Source organism: Physeter macrocephalus, chromosome 14 (genome assembly GCF_002837175.3).
Source record: "Physeter macrocephalus isolate SW-GA chromosome 14, ASM283717v5, whole genome shotgun sequence".
Classification (NCBI taxonomy): Eukaryota; Metazoa; Chordata; class Mammalia; order Artiodactyla; family Physeteridae; genus Physeter; species Physeter macrocephalus.
The window spans coordinates 49,996,733-50,015,489 of NC_041227.1; the positions used below are offsets into that span (position 1 = coordinate 49,996,733).

General features: G+C 50.0%; 1 protein-coding gene and 1 non-coding gene across 2 annotated transcripts; one reads left to right on the forward strand and one right to left on the reverse strand.

Annotated features, from left to right (window-relative positions):
* Window positions 1-1,222: 1,222 nt before the first annotated feature.
* NMRAL1 (NmrA like redox sensor 1) lies at window positions 1,223-14,060 on the reverse strand. Its single transcript, XM_007126511.4, has 6 exons — window positions 13,850-14,060; window positions 13,578-13,651; window positions 10,079-10,317; window positions 7,109-7,358; window positions 2,598-2,788; window positions 1,223-1,511 (listed from the first exon to the last, which is right to left on the reverse strand). Exons 2-6 carry the CDS (start codon window positions 13,615-13,617, stop codon window positions 1,332-1,334), a joined length of 900 nt encoding a protein of 299 aa, XP_007126573.1. The 5' UTR covers window positions 13,618-13,651; window positions 13,850-14,060; the 3' UTR covers window positions 1,223-1,331.
* Window positions 14,061-16,943: 2,883 nt separating this feature from the next.
* LOC112064886 (U6 spliceosomal RNA) lies at window positions 16,944-17,050 on the forward strand. The gene has a single exon (XR_002891737.1). It is a non-coding gene; the product is annotated as a U6 spliceosomal RNA (small nuclear RNA).
* Window positions 17,051-18,757: the final 1,707 nt, after the last annotated feature.

The window sequence follows — 18,757 nt, forward strand, 5'->3', positions numbered from 1 at the left end:
CTGCTGCTTGTGGATGAGGAGCGACTGGAGCCTGGCATCAGCTCCCTGCAGTTCACCCTGGACCTGGACCTGGACCTGGCACAGCAGGCTCTCCCAAGGCTTGGTACTGACCAAGGGCTGCTCCAGAATCTCGGCACGGTGAGTCACAGCCCTAGCAGGTGAGTTTCCCACGCAGGGGCCTGGGGGACTTGGGCGTCACAGGGCTGGACACAGATGACCTCTCATGTTCTCTTGCTGATACGGGTGGGCTTGGAAGCCCATGTCATCATGTCCTTTTCCTCCTACCTTGCCTGGGAGGCTGCTCCCCTCAGACCGCAAGCTGTCCCTGTCCCACTAAAGTGGGCCCCTCCTCCAGTGTTCATCATTCCTCCTGCTCTCTGCAGCCCTATGTCAATCTGCAGTCGTTCTGCAGATTTGTATCTGGCTCTCCTGCTAAACCAGGCTCAAGGCAGGGTGCATACTTTTCTGGTGAACATTGTATTTAGGGCCCAGCTTAAACTGGTAGGTTGTCAAAGAAGTGCTTTTTCAGTGACTCAGTTAATGAACGGATCGAATGAGTTTGGCTGCCCTGCTCCCCTTTCAATGCCTCTGCGGGTCCTGAGGCTGAGGCGGGATAGTACAGACGCTGGTGGAGGTTTCACAAGTCCACGGAGACACTGGTCAGCCCGCCGGCTGTGTCCTCTGGGCCTTCATTTCTCTTCTCTAAAGCGAGCGGGAGAGGGAAACCGTCCAAATGCCTGGGGAGCTCAACCCGGGTGATTATTTCCCTGGTTTCCCTTCCCAGCCTTTGCTGCGGGCAGCGTCATCTTTTCTCAGCAGTGTCCGAGTCTTATATGACCTGGGGTCCACAGAACTGCCATGTTCCTTCAAGGTTTTCTTTCCAGCCTGTTTTGTGATCACCCACATCTCGAGGCCTCTGCACCCAGGGGCCCAGGAGGCAGGAAAAGAGAGAGGGAGAAGGGGCCGGTCTTCCTGCCCTCAAACTCAAAAAAGGAACATGTGGGTGGCTGCACTCACGTTCTGGAGAGGAACGGCGTGTGTGCAGGGGTGTCAAACGTTGCTCCCAGCTGGCGGGGGTGGGGGGGGGGGTCCTCTCAGCCTCCCCTCCACTTGACTGGGCCCCCCACCACTTCATGCTTCCTGTTGGAACTTTCATGTCCTCAGGCAGCTGCCACCCCAACCCCAGTCCCTGAAACAAAGCACTTTTCTTTTGGAAGCCATCTGTGAGAACAATGGCCTTTATTTAAAAAATAAACTTTCTTGTAACACAAGAAAGGATCACTGTGACTCTACCTCCCGTTCCCCCAGATGGGGTTGAGAGGTGGGCAGGGTCACAGTCCTGCAAAGTCCCCTTTGTGCTGCTCCAGCCACTGGTCCAGCGTCCTGGCCTTGGGGTTGAGCCTCAGGCTCAGTTCGATGTTGCGGTCGGGTTTCAGGGCATAGAAACGGAACATGTTGGCCAGGTCCTGGGCTCCGGGGAAGCCAAGCTTCTCGTAGTCCTCGGGGCTTATCTGGAAGTAGAGGGAAGTCTCTTAGGGTCGATCGGCATCTGCAGCACCCTGACCACGCTGTTGACACCTCAGTTCCTACCCTGCTCCCCACTAAGTTTACCTGAAAACCAGTCTATTATAAAGATGAAACGTCAAAAACCACTGTTCTAGGGCAGTTTAAATCCTGTTCTTCCAAGATCACGAGATGAAAATTTCTCAGTCCGTTCCAAATCAGAACTATGCTTATGTCACTTCTTGCTCAAAAAACCAAAGTTGTTCCCCTTTCCTGACCAAACTGAATCTTAACTCCTCAGCTTCCAAATCCTCCATGACTGCCTCAGGCTTTCTTTGTTTAGAGAGTAAAACACAACCATTTAGTGTATGTTTTCTAGTGCATTTATTGTGCCAAGGGAGCTTTACAACAATTGTTCCATTCAATCCTCACAGCAGCCCAAGGAGGGGGATACTCTCCATACACCCACTTTACAGATGAGGAAACAGGCAGAGAGGGGTCAGGGGCTGGGCCTCCAGTCACACACGGGTGGGTGTTAAGGGCTGGGAGCAAGATCTGAGTCCAAGGTCTGACTGGCCCGAAATGCATCCTGCCGTGGCCTCTCCCCCATCATTGCTCTGCTTGGGTCTGGGGGCGCTCTACAGGTGGTTTCTGTCATTTAATGACTTGGAGTAGCCCAGATTTTCATAATGAGAAACAAGGCACCTGGGGGTCTGGACAGGAAGACAGAGTAGGCAAGGGGAGGAGGGGACTGTGCCAGACCAAGAAGTGGGGGGACCAGGATGGGGCCTACTCTGGCCTCCTTCCCCTCCCCGAGAGGAGCCCAAGACACCCTGCGTTTTCCCTCCTTGCTTTGGCCCCTACTGTCCCCTCCTCCTGGAACCCTTCCTTGCCACTTGATCAACTGACAAAACCAGAAGTTTCACTCAGCGGCCACACCTGGCTCCTAAGAACAGCACGACATAAACGTTCACAGTGAGAATGAATTTGACTTTACGTTGCTCAGAGCGCTGGGGCAGCCCTAGGTGCCCCTTCCCTTCTACCCGCAAAGCCCCCCTGACCGCGGCTGCCAAGTCCCAGCCTGGGCCCTCCACCTTGGCATCTCGCACGGTCTTCCTGGTGTGCCTGGAGAGCAAGGCAGCGTACTCCTCCACCGTGTGCCTGCAGGTGCTGAGCCCGATGTTCTGGCCGATGTAGTCTTCGGGCATCTTCAGCAGGCTGAGCACCACGGGGCCCAGATCGGACACAGACATGCCGTCCATGGGCACGTCACCCATGGGCAAGCCTGGGAGGGAGAGAGGGACGTGCTGGCATGCGTCTCTGAGGGGTCGGTCCCCACCGGCCAGTCGACTGGATGTGTGCACAGGCCAGCACCTGGCACGAGGTAGACACCCCCGGTGTCAGCAGGAGAAGTGAGTCAGGAAATGGGACACGATCGAGCTCTGCCACCCGGCAGGCCATTCAAACCCTGGGAGCCCGGCTGTACCCTTCCCAAGGCGGGGAGAACACTGGGCCTGCTGCCCCTCTCAGGCCTGAGACAGGAACAAGGGGAAGGAGAGGAACGGGCTTTTTTTTTTTTTTTATAGGAACGGGCTTTGATAGGCACCTCTGAGAACGGGAGCTCCCAGGGTTCAGGCCCCCGTACACTTCGTCAAACCCGAATCCCTGATAGGGATGCCTGTGGTGGGGGGTGCTCCAAACACCAGCTCCACCGGCAGGAATGCTCGGTCAGCTGAGGCCAGGGCTGACCCCAGAGCAGCATGACGGGTGCTGATAAACATGTTAAATTAACGAGTGACTCCACCTGCCGAGGTGTGGTCTTGGGGATGGAGAGGCAGAGCTGTGTCCTGACGAGGCACCTGGAGCGCTCAGGCCCTGCCCTATAAAATTTCCGTGGCTGCCCATTCAGACGGCCCAGGGAGCCTGCGGGGGTGGAGCCTGTTCCAACTTACAGACGGAACACAGGTGAATCTCTGATTATGGCTTTGCAAACTGTAAAGGGAGATGCCGGTGCGCCAACACAAGGACGAGACTGCTCACCAGCAGGCAGGACCCAAGCAAGGGTGAGCGGCGTTCACGCAGATGTGAGGGGCTGGGAGGGCTCAGACCCCTCCTGCTCCACCTGCTGAGTCACCTGCATTAACCCACTGCCCCGCCAGCAGGATACAGGTCGTACATGGTTCCCTCCAAGCTGTTTACAGATTTGCAAACAGATGTTGAGAAGAAAGTGCTTTCCTACTTCGGGAAATCTACAATTGGACCTCGCCTTCCAAATCCTCTCCTTATTTATGAAGCAGTAACGATAAGCACACTCTCTCCGTAAAGCTCTCTGACAGACAAAGCACTGCATCCCCAGACTCGGCAGACTTTCCCATGGCCCCTGGGAAGTCCGAGTCATGCCCATCTCACGGGACAGGACGCAGAGGCCCAGCATGGTCACACGCGTTGCTCGCAGTCACAGCCTAACGTGGGCGAGCCAGAGCTTGGACCCAGAGCCCTCTGAGGACAAGCCCAGTGGGCCACCATGGCTCCACACGGTGAGAGGAGACGCCCAAGGAAGTGGGGAGGGCACTCACTCAGCAAGTAGCTCTTTCCATCTGGGGCTTTCTGGGGCAGGAAGCAGGAGAGGAGGTTCTCGAAATAGCAGGGCAGCCGCACGCTGGTCATGGGGACACCAATGTCCCGGAAATATTCCTCGACCTCCCCTTTGCCGTCAAAGTGTCCCGCTGCCAGTCTCCCTGCTGTCAGCTTCTTGATGTTCTCCAGGCCACTGTAGACCACATAGTGCAGGCCCAGGCGCTTGGCCAGATTGGCCAGCAGCTTTCCCTGGTGGGCAGGGAAGGAGAAACCACAAAGCTCAGAGGGAGGATGTGTGTCCCCATCATGGCACTGGCTCTCCCACCCCAGAGGCCACTGTGCCTGGTGCCAAGAGCCCTCTGATAAGGCTCCCTCTTCCGTGTGCGGCTCACATGGCGCCACACGCTCTACCACGGGATTATAAGCTTCCCACCACCCGCACAGCCTTAGCGCACCTTCTCTAGATCATCTGGGTCATTCCACCTTCCAGTGTGCTGGACCACGGCCCACTGTGTGCCACCTGGGAGGGTGCGCACAGGCTTCCCGCCTCTGCCTGCTCTCAGCATCTTGTCCCCGTGCTGGGCCGTCTTCCTGGGAGAGCCCCAACCATCCCCTAGGGAAGTGCTACGGCTCAGCAGTTAAGCACATGACACACCACCTGGGTTCCGGACCAGCTCTGCAGCACACTGGCTGTGCCATCCAGGACAAGGGGTCTAACTGTTTTGGCCTTGTTGGTTAAATGGGGACAGAAACACGACCTGCTGCACAAAGCTGTGTAGGGCGCTGGATGGTGGCCTCCCAAAAGATATGTCCATGTCCCAAACCCCAGAACCTGTGAATGTCACATCATTTGGAAAAAGGTCTCTGCAGATATTTTTGTTAAGGAACTTGAGACGAGATCATCCTGGATTTACCCTCGTAGGCCCTCAACCCAATGACGAGTGTCCTTATGAGAGATGGAAGAGGAGACACAGAGAAGAGGAGAGGCCTTGTGTAAACAGAGGCAGAGCCCGGAGTGATATGGCCTCACGGAGAGCTGGTACCACTGGGCGCCGGAAGAGGCAAGAATTGGAACCTCCCTTGGAGCCTCCAGACAGGGCAGGGCCAACACCTTGCTGTTGGACTCCTGGCCTCCAGAACGGGGAAAGAATAAATTCCTGTTCGTTTTAAGCCACCTGGCTTGGGGTCATTTGTTATGGCTCAGGAGGTCAGGTTGACGAGATCTGCGTGAACCAGAAAAGCTGTCTCTGTCCACTCTCTGAGATGGGCTTCCATGTAAGACTGCAACTGAAGAAAGGCTCAGGGCTAAAAACAAGTTTGGAGACCGGTGGTCCGGTCCAGTCTCCCTTTATTGTACACGGGAGGAAAGACAGACCAGCGCAGGGAAGTCACGTCCACAGCCGCAACGGTGGGGAGCTGTGGACGAGGCAGGACTGAAAGCCGACAGGCACAGGTCTCAGCCCAGTGCCTTTGCTGTGGCACCAGTCATACCTCCCACAAATACCTGAGTGCCTGCTACGTGACAGGCCCACCGCAAGTGTCCCCACCTTCCAAGAGACTTTAAAAAGATGCATGTTCATCTCACATCCCTCCCCCCACCACCTGGGCTCAATAACCACCCAACCAGAGAGAAGCTGGGTGGAAAACAGAATAAAGAGAAACAGAAAACATCTGAAAGGGGACATGGAGGACTTTTTGGAATGATGGAGATGTATTATATTTTGATTAGAATGGTAGTTACATGGGTATATTTATTTTCAAATTTCATTAAATTGTACAATTAAAAAGTTTACTTTATTTATTTATTTATTTTTGGCTGCACTGGGTCTTCGCTGCTGTGTGTGGGCTTTCTCTAGTTGTGGAGAGCGGGGGCTACTCTTCGTTGCGGTGCACAGGCTTCTCATTGCGGTGGCTCCTCTTGTTGTGGAGCACGGGCTCTAGGCGCACGGGCTTCAGTAGTTGTGGCGCACGGGCTCAGTAGTTGTGCTCGCGGGCTCTAGAGCACAGGCTCAGTAGTTGTGGTGCACGGGCTTAGCTGCTCTGTGGCATGTGGGATCTTCCTGGACCAGGGCTCGAACCCATGTTCCCTGAATTGGCAGGCAGATTCTTAACCACTGCACCACGAGGGAAGTCCCTACATTTGATTTTAAGAAAATTATGGGTCAATAGAGTTTTTTTAGAAAGTGTAAAGAGTCACTGGATGACACAAAGCAGATTGTGGTTGCCTGGAAGGGGGGGAATGGGGAGTGACCGCTACCAGGTATGGTGTTTCTTTTGGGGTGATGAAATGTTCTGGAATTAGGTAGTGATAATGGCTGCACAACTTTGTGAATATGTTAAAAACCACTGAATTGTACACTTTAAAAGGGGGAACAGGGACTTCCCTGGTGGTCCAGTGGTTAAGAATGAGCCTTCCAATGCAGGGGACATGGGTTCGATGCCTGGTTGGGGAACTAAGATCCCACATGTCGTGGGGCAACTAAGCCCATGACTCAGCTACAGGACCCAAGCAAGGGTGAGCGGCGTTCACGCAGATGTGAGGGGCTGGGAGGGCTCAGACCCCTCCTGCTCCACCTGCTGAGTCACCTGCATTAACCCACTGCCCCGCCAGCAGGATACAGGTCGTACATGGTTCCCTCCAAGCTGTTTACAGATTTGCAAACAGATGTTGAGAAGAAAGTGCTTTCCTACTTCGGGAAATCTACAATTGGACCTCGCCTTCCAAATCCTCTCCTTATTTATGAAGCAGTAACGATAAGCACACTCTCTCCGTAAAGCTCTCTGACAGACAAAGCACTGCATCCCCAGACTCGGCAGACTTTCCCATGGCCCCTGGGAAGTCCGAGTCATGCCCATCTCACGGGACAGGACGCAGAGGCCCAGCATGGTCACACGCGTTGCTCGCAGTCACAGCCTAACGTGGGCGAGCCAGAGCTTGGACCCAGAGCCCTCTGAGGACAAGCCCAGTGGGCCACCATGGCTCCACACGGTGAGAGGAGACGCCCAAGGAAGTGGGGAGGGCACTCACTCAGCAAGTAGCTCTTTCCATCTGGGGCTTTCTGGGGCAGGAAGCAGGAGAGGAGGTTCTCGAAATAGCAGGGCAGCCGCACGCTGGTCATGGGGACACCAATGTCCCGGAAATATTCCTCGACCTCCCCTTTGCCGTCAAAGTGTCCCGCTGCCAGTCTCCCTGCTGTCAGCTTCTTGATGTTCTCCAGGCCACTGTAGACCACATAGTGCAGGCCCAGGCGCTTGGCCAGATTGGCCAGCAGCTTTCCCTGGTGGGCAGGGAAGGAGAAACCACAAAGCTCAGAGGGAGGATGTGTGTCCCCATCATGGCACTGGCTCTCCCACCCCAGAGGCCACTGTGCCTGGTGCCAAGAGCCCTCTGATAAGGCTCCCTCTTCCGTGTGCGGCTCACATGGCGCCACACGCTCTACCACGGGATTATAAGCTTCCCACCACCCGCACAGCCTTAGCGCACCTTCTCTAGATCATCTGGGTCATTCCACCTTCCAGTGTGCTGGACCACGGCCCACTGTGTGCCACCTGGGAGGGTGCGCACAGGCTTCCCGCCTCTGCCTGCTCTCAGCATCTTGTCCCCGTGCTGGGCCGTCTTCCTGGGAGAGCCCCAACCATCCCCTAGGGAAGTGCTACGGCTCAGCAGTTAAGCACATGACACACCACCTGGGTTCCGGACCAGCTCTGCAGCACACTGGCTGTGCCATCCAGGACAAGGGGTCTAACTGTTTTGGCCTTGTTGGTTAAATGGGGACAGAAACACGACCTGCTGCACAAAGCTGTGTAGGGCGCTGGATGGTGGCCTCCCAAAAGATATGTCCATGTCCCAAACCCCAGAACCTGTGAATGTCACATCATTTGGAAAAAGGTCTCTGCAGATATTTTTGTTAAGGAACTTGAGACGAGATCATCCTGGATTTACCCTCGTAGGCCCTCAACCCAATGACGAGTGTCCTTATGAGAGATGGAAGAGGAGACACAGAGAAGAGGAGAGGCCTTGTGTAAACAGAGGCAGAGCCCGGAGTGATATGGCCTCACGGAGAGCTGGTACCACTGGGCGCCGGAAGAGGCAAGAATTGGAACCTCCCTTGGAGCCTCCAGACAGGGCAGGGCCAACACCTTGCTGTTGGACTCCTGGCCTCCAGAACGGGGAAAGAATAAATTCCTGTTCGTTTTAAGCCACCTGGCTTGGGGTCATTTGTTATGGCTCAGGAGGTCAGGTTGACGAGATCTGCGTGAACCAGAAAAGCTGTCTCTGTCCACTCTCTGAGATGGGCTTCCATGTAAGACTGCAACTGAAGAAAGGCTCAGGGCTAAAAACAAGTTTGGAGACCGGTGGTCCGGTCCAGTCTCCCTTTATTGTACACGGGAGGAAAGACAGACCAGCGCAGGGAAGTCACGTCCACAGCCGCAACGGTGGGGAGCTGTGGACGAGGCAGGACTGAAAGCCGACAGGCACAGGTCTCAGCCCAGTGCCTTTGCTGTGGCACCAGTCATACCTCCCACAAATACCTGAGTGCCTGCTACGTGACAGGCCCACCGCAAGTGTCCCCACCTTCCAAGAGACTTTAAAAAGATGCATGTTCATCTCACATCCCTCCCCCCACCACCTGGGCTCAATAACCACCCAACCAGAGAGAAGCTGGGTGGAAAACAGAATAAAGAGAAACAGAAAACATCTGAAAGGGGACATGGAGGACTTTTTGGAATGATGGAGATGTATTATATTTTGATTAGAATGGTAGTTACATGGGTATATTTATTTTCAAATTTCATTAAATTGTACAATTAAAAAGTTTACTTTATTTATTTATTTATTTTTGGCTGCACTGGGTCTTCGCTGCTGTGTGTGGGCTTTCTCTAGTTGTGGAGAGCGGGGGCTACTCTTCGTTGCGGTGCACAGGCTTCTCATTGCGGTGGCTCCTCTTGTTGTGGAGCACGGGCTCTAGGCGCACGGGCTTCAGTAGTTGTGGCGCACGGGCTCAGTAGTTGTGCTCGCGGGCTCTAGAGCACAGGCTCAGTAGTTGTGGTGCACGGGCTTAGCTGCTCTGTGGCATGTGGGATCTTCCTGGACCAGGGCTCGAACCCATGTTCCCTGAATTGGCAGGCAGATTCTTAACCACTGCACCACGAGGGAAGTCCCTACATTTGATTTTAAGAAAATTATGGGTCAATAGAGTTTTTTTAGAAAGTGTAAAGAGTCACTGGATGACACAAAGCAGATTGTGGTTGCCTGGAAGGGGGGGAATGGGGAGTGACCGCTACCAGGTATGGTGTTTCTTTTGGGGTGATGAAATGTTCTGGAATTAGGTAGTGATAATGGCTGCACAACTTTGTGAATATGTTAAAAACCACTGAATTGTACACTTTAAAAGGGGGAACAGGGACTTCCCTGGTGGTCCAGTGGTTAAGAATGAGCCTTCCAATGCAGGGGACATGGGTTCGATGCCTGGTTGGGGAACTAAGATCCCACATGTCGTGGGGCAACTAAGCCCATGACTCAGCTACTGAGCCGGTGAACCAGAACTAGAGAGAAGCCCACGTGCTGCAACAAAAGATGCCGCATGCCGCAACTAAGACCTGACGCAGCCAAAAATAAATAAATAAATACTTTAAAAATAGTAATAAAAGCTTTAAAAACAAAAGGGTTAACAGTATGGTACATGAATGAAGTCTAAAAAAAGTCATCATCCCCGGCACCTCCACCAAAAATAAATAAATAAATAAATAAAAATAAATTTAAAAAAAATTTAAAAAGTCATCAGATGAGGAAGTGGCCACCTTCTGCCCTCATCAAAGTCTAGTAGGGCTGCATAGAAGAGGAGGGGAAAGGCCTGCAGTGTCAGTGGTCAGGCAGGGGTCAGCCCCTCTCTGGCAAGTCAGAGCTGCCCTGCAAGGGCAAGTAGAGACCTGGGAGCGCCTTTGAAGATGGCCTGCTCCTGCCCTGGCTTCCCCACGCCCTCCCGCCTGCCCTTACCTGCTTGACCTCCTGCTCCTGGCTGCAGTTCTCCCAGTAGTTGGTCACGATGAAGGTGGCATGAGCCCCAATCAGGGCCAGCTCCATGCTGGCCTCATCATCCTGGTCTCCCTGCACTACTTCTGCACCTTGCAGCCTCAGCTCCTTCGCTGCCCTCTGCCCAGGGTCCCGGGTCACCACTCGGACCCTGAATGTCCCATCTTCCAGGAGTGTCCGGGCCACTGAGCCCCCCTGGGCACCTGCAGAGAGTCAGAAAGACCCGCAGGGTGGGACCAGCCTGGGAGCCTGCCAAGGGTGAGGCCCTGCAGGGAATCCTCCACCACAGCAACACACCTGGCACTTTTCACCTGTGATTCCCACTGTTTTGCCTCACACAATCTTTTAACTAACAGCTTCATTGAGATAGAATTCACTTACCGTAACATTCATCCTTTTATTTTTATTTTATTTTTTTAAATACAATTTTAAAACAAATTATTTATTTATTTTTGGCTGTGTTGGGTCTTCGTTGCTACACGCAGGCTTTCTCTAGTTGCGGCGAGTGGGGGCTACTCTTTGTTGTGGTGCGCAGGCTTCTCATCGCGTTGGCTTCTCTTGTTGCAGAGCACGGGCTCTAGGCACACGGGCTTCAGTAGTTGTGGTGCACGGGCTCAGTAGTTGTGGCTCACAGGCTCTAGGGTGCAGGCTCAGTAGTTGTGGCGCACGGGCTTAGTTGCTCCGCAGCATGTGGGATTTTCCTGGACCGGGGCTCGAACCCGTGTCCCCTGCATTGGCAGGCGGATTCTTAACCACTGTGCTACCAGGGAAGCCCACATTCACCCTTTTAAAGTGTACAGTGCAGCAGCTTTTAGTACATTCAGAGTGTGCAACCATCATTGCAGTCAATTTTAGAACATTTTCATCGCCCCAAAAAAGAAAGTCCATACCCATCAGCAGTCACTCCCCATTTTCCCCTCCCCTTCAGCCCCTGGCAACCACTAATCTACTCTCTGTCTCTACGGATTTGCCTATTTTGGACACTTCACATAAATGGAGTCACACAATATGTGGCGTTTTGTGTCTGGCTTCTCTCACTTACGTTTTCAAGGTTCATCCATGTTTTAGAAGTCATCACACACCATTTATAAAAATTTTAAAATGTATTATGAAATATTTTTTAAATATTTATTTATTTATTTTGGCTGCGCCAGGTCTTAGTTGCGGCATGCGGGTTCTTTAGTTGCGGCATGCATGTGGGATCTAGTTCCCTGACCAGGGATCGAACCCGGGCCCCCTGCATTGGGAGCGTGGAGTCTTAGCCACTGGACCACCAGGGAAGTCCCTATTATGAAATATTTAGCACATACAAAAAAGGGATACTAACACCCATGAGCCCACTGCTTAGCTTAAGAAATAAAGTATCACCTATACCTTAAAAAAAAAAGACTGAGGGGAATTCCCTGGTGGTCCAGTGGCTAGGGCTCTGCACTCTCATTACTGAGGACCTGGGTTCAATCCCTGGTCGGGGAACTAAGATCCCACAAGTTCCGCAGCACGGCCAAAAAAGAGGAAAAAAAAAAGAAAATTATTAAAATCATCAAAAGGAAGAAAATAAAAATCATCCATAAATATATGTATAAGAACATGGCTGCAAATAAATAAATAAATCCACTTCTTACCAAAAAAAAAAAAACATTGGCTGCAGTATTATTATCCATAGTGGAAGTTTATAGACAACCTAGATGTCCTTTGGTAAGAACCTGGCTAAATAAGTGATAAATCCATACAAAAGTGATTAAAAAGAATGTGGCAGGGCTTCCCTGGTGGCACAGTGGCTAAGAATCTGCTTGCCAGTGCAGGGACACGGGTTTGAGCCCTGGTCCGGGAAGATCCCACATGCCGCAGAGCAACTAAGCCTGTGCACCACAATTACTGAGCCTGCGCTCTAGAGCCCGCGAGCCACAACTACTGAAGCCCGCGTGCCTAGAGCCCATGCTCCGCAACAAGAGAAGCCACCGCAATGAGAAGCCTGCGCACTACAACGAAGAGTAGCCCCTGCTCGCTGCAACTAGAGAAGGCCCGCACTCAGCAACAAAGACCCAACGCAGCCAAAAATAAATAAAAATAAAAATAAATTTACAAAAAATAAAAGAAGAATGTAGCAGGTCTGTATGCATGACTTATGTGACCACAACGTGTCCTGGAGTGGAAAAGGCAAACTGAAGAACTACAACTACCCTCATACAGTACTGGTGGGAATGTAAAGTGGTACAGTCACTTTGAAAAAGTCTGGCAGTTCCTCAAAATGCTAAACACGGTCACCATATGATCCAGCAATTCCACTCCTAGGTATAGTCCCAAGAAAATTAAAAACATATGTCCACACAACAACTTGTATGTGAAGGTTCACAGCAGCATTATTCACAATAACAAAAGGTGGAAACAAATCAAATGTCCATAATGGATAATGGATAAACACAATGTGGTATATCCATATAATGGAATATTATTCAGCCATAAAAAGGAATGAAGTACAGATTCATGCTACAATGTGGATGAACCTGGAAAACGATGCTCAGTGAAAGAAGCCAGACACAAAAGGCCATGTACTGTATGATTTCATTTATATGCCAGAATGGGCAAATCTTTAGACAATAGACTGCCAGTTTCCAGGGGCTGGGGAAATGGGGAGTGACTGCTAGTGGGTATGGGTTTTTTGGGGGGGTGATGAAATGTTCTAAAACTGATTGTGGTAAGGGTCACAGAGCTCTGTGAATATACTAGAAACCAGTGAATTGAACACTTTAAACACGTGAAGTGTATGGTATGTGATTTATACCTCAATAAAGCTGTTATATATTTTTAAAATTTTTAAATATTTTAAAAATATATACAGGAAAGAAAAAAAACAGGTGGGGTAAAAATAAAACACTCCCATTTAAAAAACAGTATCATAGGGGTGGGATAGGGAGGGTGGGAGGGAGATGCAAGAGCGAAGAGATATGGGAACATATGTATATCTGATTCACTTTGTTGTAAAGCAGAAACTAACACACCATTGTAGAGCAATTATACTCCAATAAAGATGTTAAAAAAATAAAATAATAAAAAACAGTGTCTTTATATACCTAATTTGTCTGGAAGGATACTCAAGAAACTTGCCAACAGTGATGGATGGGGTTTCGGGGACATGGGTGGGAGGGAGATTTAATTTTGATATTATGTGCAATCACCTGTTATTCAAAGCCAAGTAATTTTTTATCACCTGTTATTCAAAGCTAAGTAATTTTTTTAAAAAATTAAAAGGGAATCAGCGCTCAGGTCCTGCCCCACGGCCCCACCCTGAGTCAGGGGTCCCAGCCATCTCATCGCTCCCCCCAGGACCCCGGGGACGTCTTCTGGAGCTGAGTGAGGGGCGGGCGCCCAGGCTCTGCGGGGTTGGACCGGCCTGACCCCTGCCCTGGGCTGGCCTTGGTGAGGGGTCCTGCGCCTCGGGGCCTCCGTTTGAGGTTTCGCTTACCTGTGGCTCCAAACACGACCACCAGTTTCTTGTCTGCCATGAGGCCGGGAGCCGGAAATGCAGTCCGGAGAGGTCTGAGGGCCGTGAGAGACGCAGAGTCGGTGAAGGGGCCGGGGGTGCCTGCCCGGAACGACCACGCGCGCGCCAGGTAGGACCAAGGGGGCGGTCCGGTCGGGAGAGGTCGGGACCCCGCGACCTCCGCCCCCTCGGGCCCGACCCCCCCCCCGGGTCCTACCCGCACCCGCCGCCCGGGTCCCCCAGGTCGGCTGTACCTCCTAGCCGCGGCCTAGGTGGGAAACGGTCCGGGAAATAGGGACCCCCGGTTTTGCAGCCGAGTCCACCGCCGAGGGGAGGGATGGAAACCTGCGAGCGGCGCCGCCCCCCGCCCCCAGCTCCAGCTGCAACCTGGCAAAGTCACCCCTTCCCGAACACCCTCCGTGAAGGGACCCAGGCTGGGCTGCTTCCGAATCCCAGCCGTTTGGGCCGTGACTCTGCGGGAGCTGACCCGCCACCCCCCTCCGCGGACACAGATGGTTCGTCCCGGCTCCGGCTAGACTCAGCGGCAGGTCAGGACCCGCCAGCCCCAGGCCTGCGTAAACCGAATTTGTGTAAATAGGATTTGACCGAAATGTACACGCAGAGGGCTGCTTAGCCGGATGCTGGGGGTGATGACTGTGTGAAGCAAAAATAAATACATAAACACATAATAAATAAATAAAATGTTATCTTGCGTGAGCATCTGAACTTTGATATACTTTTTTTTTTTTCTTTTTTGGCCGCAGGCAACGTCATGTGGGATCCTAGTTCCCCGACCAGGCATTGAACCGTGCCTCTGCAATGGAAGTGGGGACCACCAGGGAAGTCCCCAGAAAAGAGATTTCTTTGTGTTCAACTAAAACTCAAAAATGGCCCTCTCACTCCTCTTCGGAAATTTATTGCTGACAGGATAAAAACATTCATTTTTTTCGTTTCATTCATTCCAAAATGTGTACTGACTCCTCAGGGAATGTCAGCTTCCTGACAGTAGGCACTCGTCTGTGTTCACTGCTGAGTGCCCAGCACTTAAAATAGTACTTGGCACAAAGTAGTCGCTCAATAAATATTTGCTGACTGACTGGTTGTCTAAACTAGGAACTGGAGTCACAGGGAAATCAAAGTAAAACTGGTTCTGTTTTCCCGAATCTAATAGTGGAGATAACCTACCAGGTAATGTGTATTTTATGTATGTAAAATATCGGTCTTTATGTGTTGTAAGATGTGTTTATTTATTTTAATAAATACTCATTTATGTTTGTGTTTACAAGTGAAGGTGGTGTCTAAATAGAGTGTTTAAATCTTGCATTGTCTCCACACCTGTTATGTATGTCTCTGAGCTCAGACTGCAAAGTTTGCCAGGAATACCTTCCTCCCACCACCTTAGATAGAGCTGACTCCTACTTATTCCTTAATGCGCCACATAACCACCACTTCCTCCAAGAAGCCATCCCTGACCCCAGGCTAGAGTAACTACTATTTCACTCCCATCTCTATTCCACTGGCAACATTGTCTCTACCATATTAGACCCGGGCTTCTTTTTTTTTTTTTTTTTTTTTGCTGTACGTGGGCCTCTCACCGCTGTGGCCTCTCCCGTTGCGGAGCACAGGCTCCGGACGCACAGGCTCAGCGGCCATGGCTCACGGGCCTAGCTGCTCCGCGGCATGTGGGATCTTCCCAGACCGGGGCACGAACCCGTGTACCCTGCATCGTCAGGCGGACTCTCAACCACTGCACCACCAGGGAAGCCCACCCGGGCTTCTTAAGAGCTGGCCCCATGTCTTTTTTGTCTCTATCTCTTTCCCTCCTGGCACAACGTCCAGCACTTAGTAGGAACTCAATAAATACTCACTAAATGGAACCCAAGTGTATATTATTCTGATAAAAGATGAGGTTTTTCTTTAACTGCATGGGTTAAACCACAAAACTCGATGTTCTGAGGTCTCCACTTTAAGGAAATAAATCCAAACAAGGAGATCGCTAGTGGGACCAGCTGCATAATTTGCAAGGCCCAGTGCAAAAAGAAAATGTGGGGCTCCTTGTTTTAAAATTACCAAGAACAGTGATAGCAGAGCATTAAACCAAACTTAAGGTCCTTCTGAGCCTGGGACCCAGTATGACTGCTACAGTCATAAGCCCATGAAGTTGATCAACCCTGGTCCCTAGGTTTGAGAGTAGCAGCCCAGGGCCATGCTGGGGCCTGAGCAACTCCAGTGCCCTTTGGCCTTGCTGAACCTGAAGCTTGGAAATCAGTGCAGGTAATGAGTGGCAGGGAACAGCATCTCTGCCCTGGGCTTCTGGTCAGTGGTGCTGGTGCCAGGGAGCTGTCCCGAAGTTGGTGGGCAGACAGGCAGCCTGGGCAAATGTCTTGTTTCTTGAAGCCCCAGCTACCCACCTCAGGCGGTTCCCTGAGGCCTGAGGGAAGAGATTTGACTGGCATATGATCAGCCGTGACTCAGCACCTCCTGTGGGACTTTATATCTGACAAAGGACTTCCTGCAAAGCACTTGCCAGCAGCTCACTCAGCCAAGTGACATGTACCAATGATGATAACAGTGGGAACCCTTCTCTGGGCTTCTCCTACATGTCAGGCACAGACTTAGCCCCACATTATCTCATTTTAACTCTTGAGCAACCCCTCCTTCAATCAGTGCCACTCGGTTTAATTCAATTTTACGTGTGTGTGTTTGGGGCAGGGGGCAGTTTTAAGATTCATTCATTTTTTTTTCTTTTTTTTTGGCCACACAGCATGGGCATGCAGGATCTTAGTTCTCTGACCAGAGATGGAACACATACCCCATGCAGTGGAAGCACAGAGTCTTAACCACTGGACCGCCAGGGAAGTCCCAAGATTCATTCTTTTATTTTTTTTTTTAAGTTAATCCTGTTGAGTTTTTTGTTTTTTTAAAAAAAATATTTATTTATTTATTTGGCTGCACCAGGTCTTAGTTGTGGCATGTGGGATCTTCGTTGCAGCATGCGAGATCTAGTTCCCTGCCCAGGGATCAAACCTGGGCCCCCTGCATTGGGAGTGCGGAGTCTTAACCACTGGACCACCAGGGATGTCCCAAGATTCATTCTTTTAAATTTGATTTTGATAGCATAATGCATTTATTCATTCTCATAAAAAGTTTACATGGTACAGATATATAGCACAAGTGAGCCTTGACATCCCTCTGTCATTCTAGTGTGTAAACCTTCCCTCTTTTGGATGCATTTACATGCCTAAACATGAACATGTAGAAAGATAACATTTTGTAGTTAAAAAAAAAAACAGAAAACAATTTTTAATATAAAAAATAAATGGGATTGTTGACTAAAAAAGTTAAATAGTGCTCGCTTCGGCAGCACATATACTAAAATTGGAACGATACAGAGAAGATTAGCATGGCCCCTGCGCAAGGATGACACGCAAATTCGTGAAGCGTTCCATATTTTAACAGTGAGAGGCCCGCATACCGCAAAAAAAAAAAAAAAAAGTTAAATAGCTAATATAAGAAAGAAATGGAAAATTTTATTCGCATCAACCTGAGCTCTGAGAACTGTTCCAAAGAGGTAAGGGAGGAGGCCAGAATATATGTGATTTTGATAAAGGGTTACATGCAGTCAAGCACACATCCTGGGAGAAGGCTACTGCTATTCATGAGGAACAGATATCTTAGTTAATGGTTTTAGTGCTTTTCTAAGTATGGGAAGATACAGGAAACTGGGTTCATAAAAATTTCTCCTGAAAATATCTGAGGGCCATTTCTGTCAGTTTTCCTAGAGCACAAAGTGCCTCATCCTGATCTTTGCCCTTTCAGGGTGGGTTGTAGGTCAGTGACTGTAGTGGCTAATGACTCAATTCTTGTAGAACTGGATGGTGGGTAACATTCTTTATTTTACAATCTCCTCCCTTTCAGTCTTAATTTCAACCAAGTTTTGGGAGGCATTTTGTGACCAGTTTGTCCCATGGGACTAGGAATGCTCATTCTCAGGTCAGGATTTCATTGATAGGCCACTTAATGTACTATTACTGGACTAGGCCCTGTTTAGAGTAGTCAAAAGCCTCTGGACCACCTGTCTTACAGTCTGTCATGGTCAAGGAAATGGTTCCCTCTTGTTGCTTCTTCCCATATGCAGAGTTACACTATTACAATCATTGATCTTATAGAACTATATATAAGGTCAATTGTTTCAAGTTGCTTAATCGTCATTAATTTGATCTGAGGCTCAGTCACACGTTTGGTAATGCAAGAAACATTAATCTTGTAAACATAGAATACAAGTAATTCAGCTAGTTACATTAATAAAGTCATAAATAAATATTTAAGCTAAGAACTTACATTAGGTGCAACCCAGTATCTCCCTAAGATATCTGCATCCTGACTCCTTACAGGATTGAGAAAGGAATGTTATTGTCTCAGGAGTTTCATGACTGACTTCAGAAGGAGAAAAATTGATATTTATAGTTGAGCAGGTATTTCTGCCGCTAGGGAGGGCTGGTTAATGCATAAAGCAGATACACAATGCATACTAGAGGGGAGGGAGGAGGCCCAAACAGAATTTTTTTTTTTTTGGCCAAGCTGTGAAGCTTGTGGGATCTTAGTTCCCTGACCAGGGATTGAACCCAGGGCCTCGGCAGTGAAAGCACAGAGTCTAACACTGGACGGCCAAGGAATTCCCAGAATTTTTCTTGTCTTGTCTTAAAATGTGAATTTTTACTTCATCAGGATCATATTGAATATATTTTCCCCCGAATTTTATTATGAAAATTTGTGAACATAAAAAAACTTGAAAGAACTGTATAGTAAGCAGCTATATATTAATACCACTTTCATTCCTTTTTTTTTTTTTTTTGACCATGCCATATGGCATGTGGGATCTTAATTCCCCGACCTGGGATGGAAATCGCACCTCCTGCAGTGGAAGCATGGAGTCTTTTAAAAATTTTTTAATTATTGTTTTAAATAACAACAATTTATTTAGTTTTAAAAATAAATTTATTTATTTATTTTTGGCTGTGCTGGGTCTTCTCTAGTTGCGGTGAGCAGGGGCTACTCTTCTTTGCGGTGTGAGGGCTTCTCATTGTGGTGGCTTCTCTTCTTGTGGAGCACGGGCTCTAGGCATGCGGGCTTCAGTAGTTGTGGCTCTTGGGCTTAGTTAC

What these genes read in the sequence shown, in the direction of transcription:
- NMRAL1 (XM_007126511.4), bottom strand. Translation starts at nt 13,617, where the DNA reads ATGGCAGACAAGAAACTGGTGGTCGTGTTTGGAGCCACAG. An exon ending in TGGAAAGAGCTACTTGCTGA is followed by an intron (nt 2,789 to 7,108) that starts GTGAGTGCCCTC and finishes TCTCCCTCCCAG; the next exon opens with GCTTGCCCATGGGTGACGTG. An exon ending in AGACCGTGCGAGATGCCAAG is followed by an intron (nt 1,512 to 2,597) that starts GTGGAGGGCCCA and finishes CTCTACTTCCAG; the next exon opens with ATAAGCCCCGAGGACTACGA.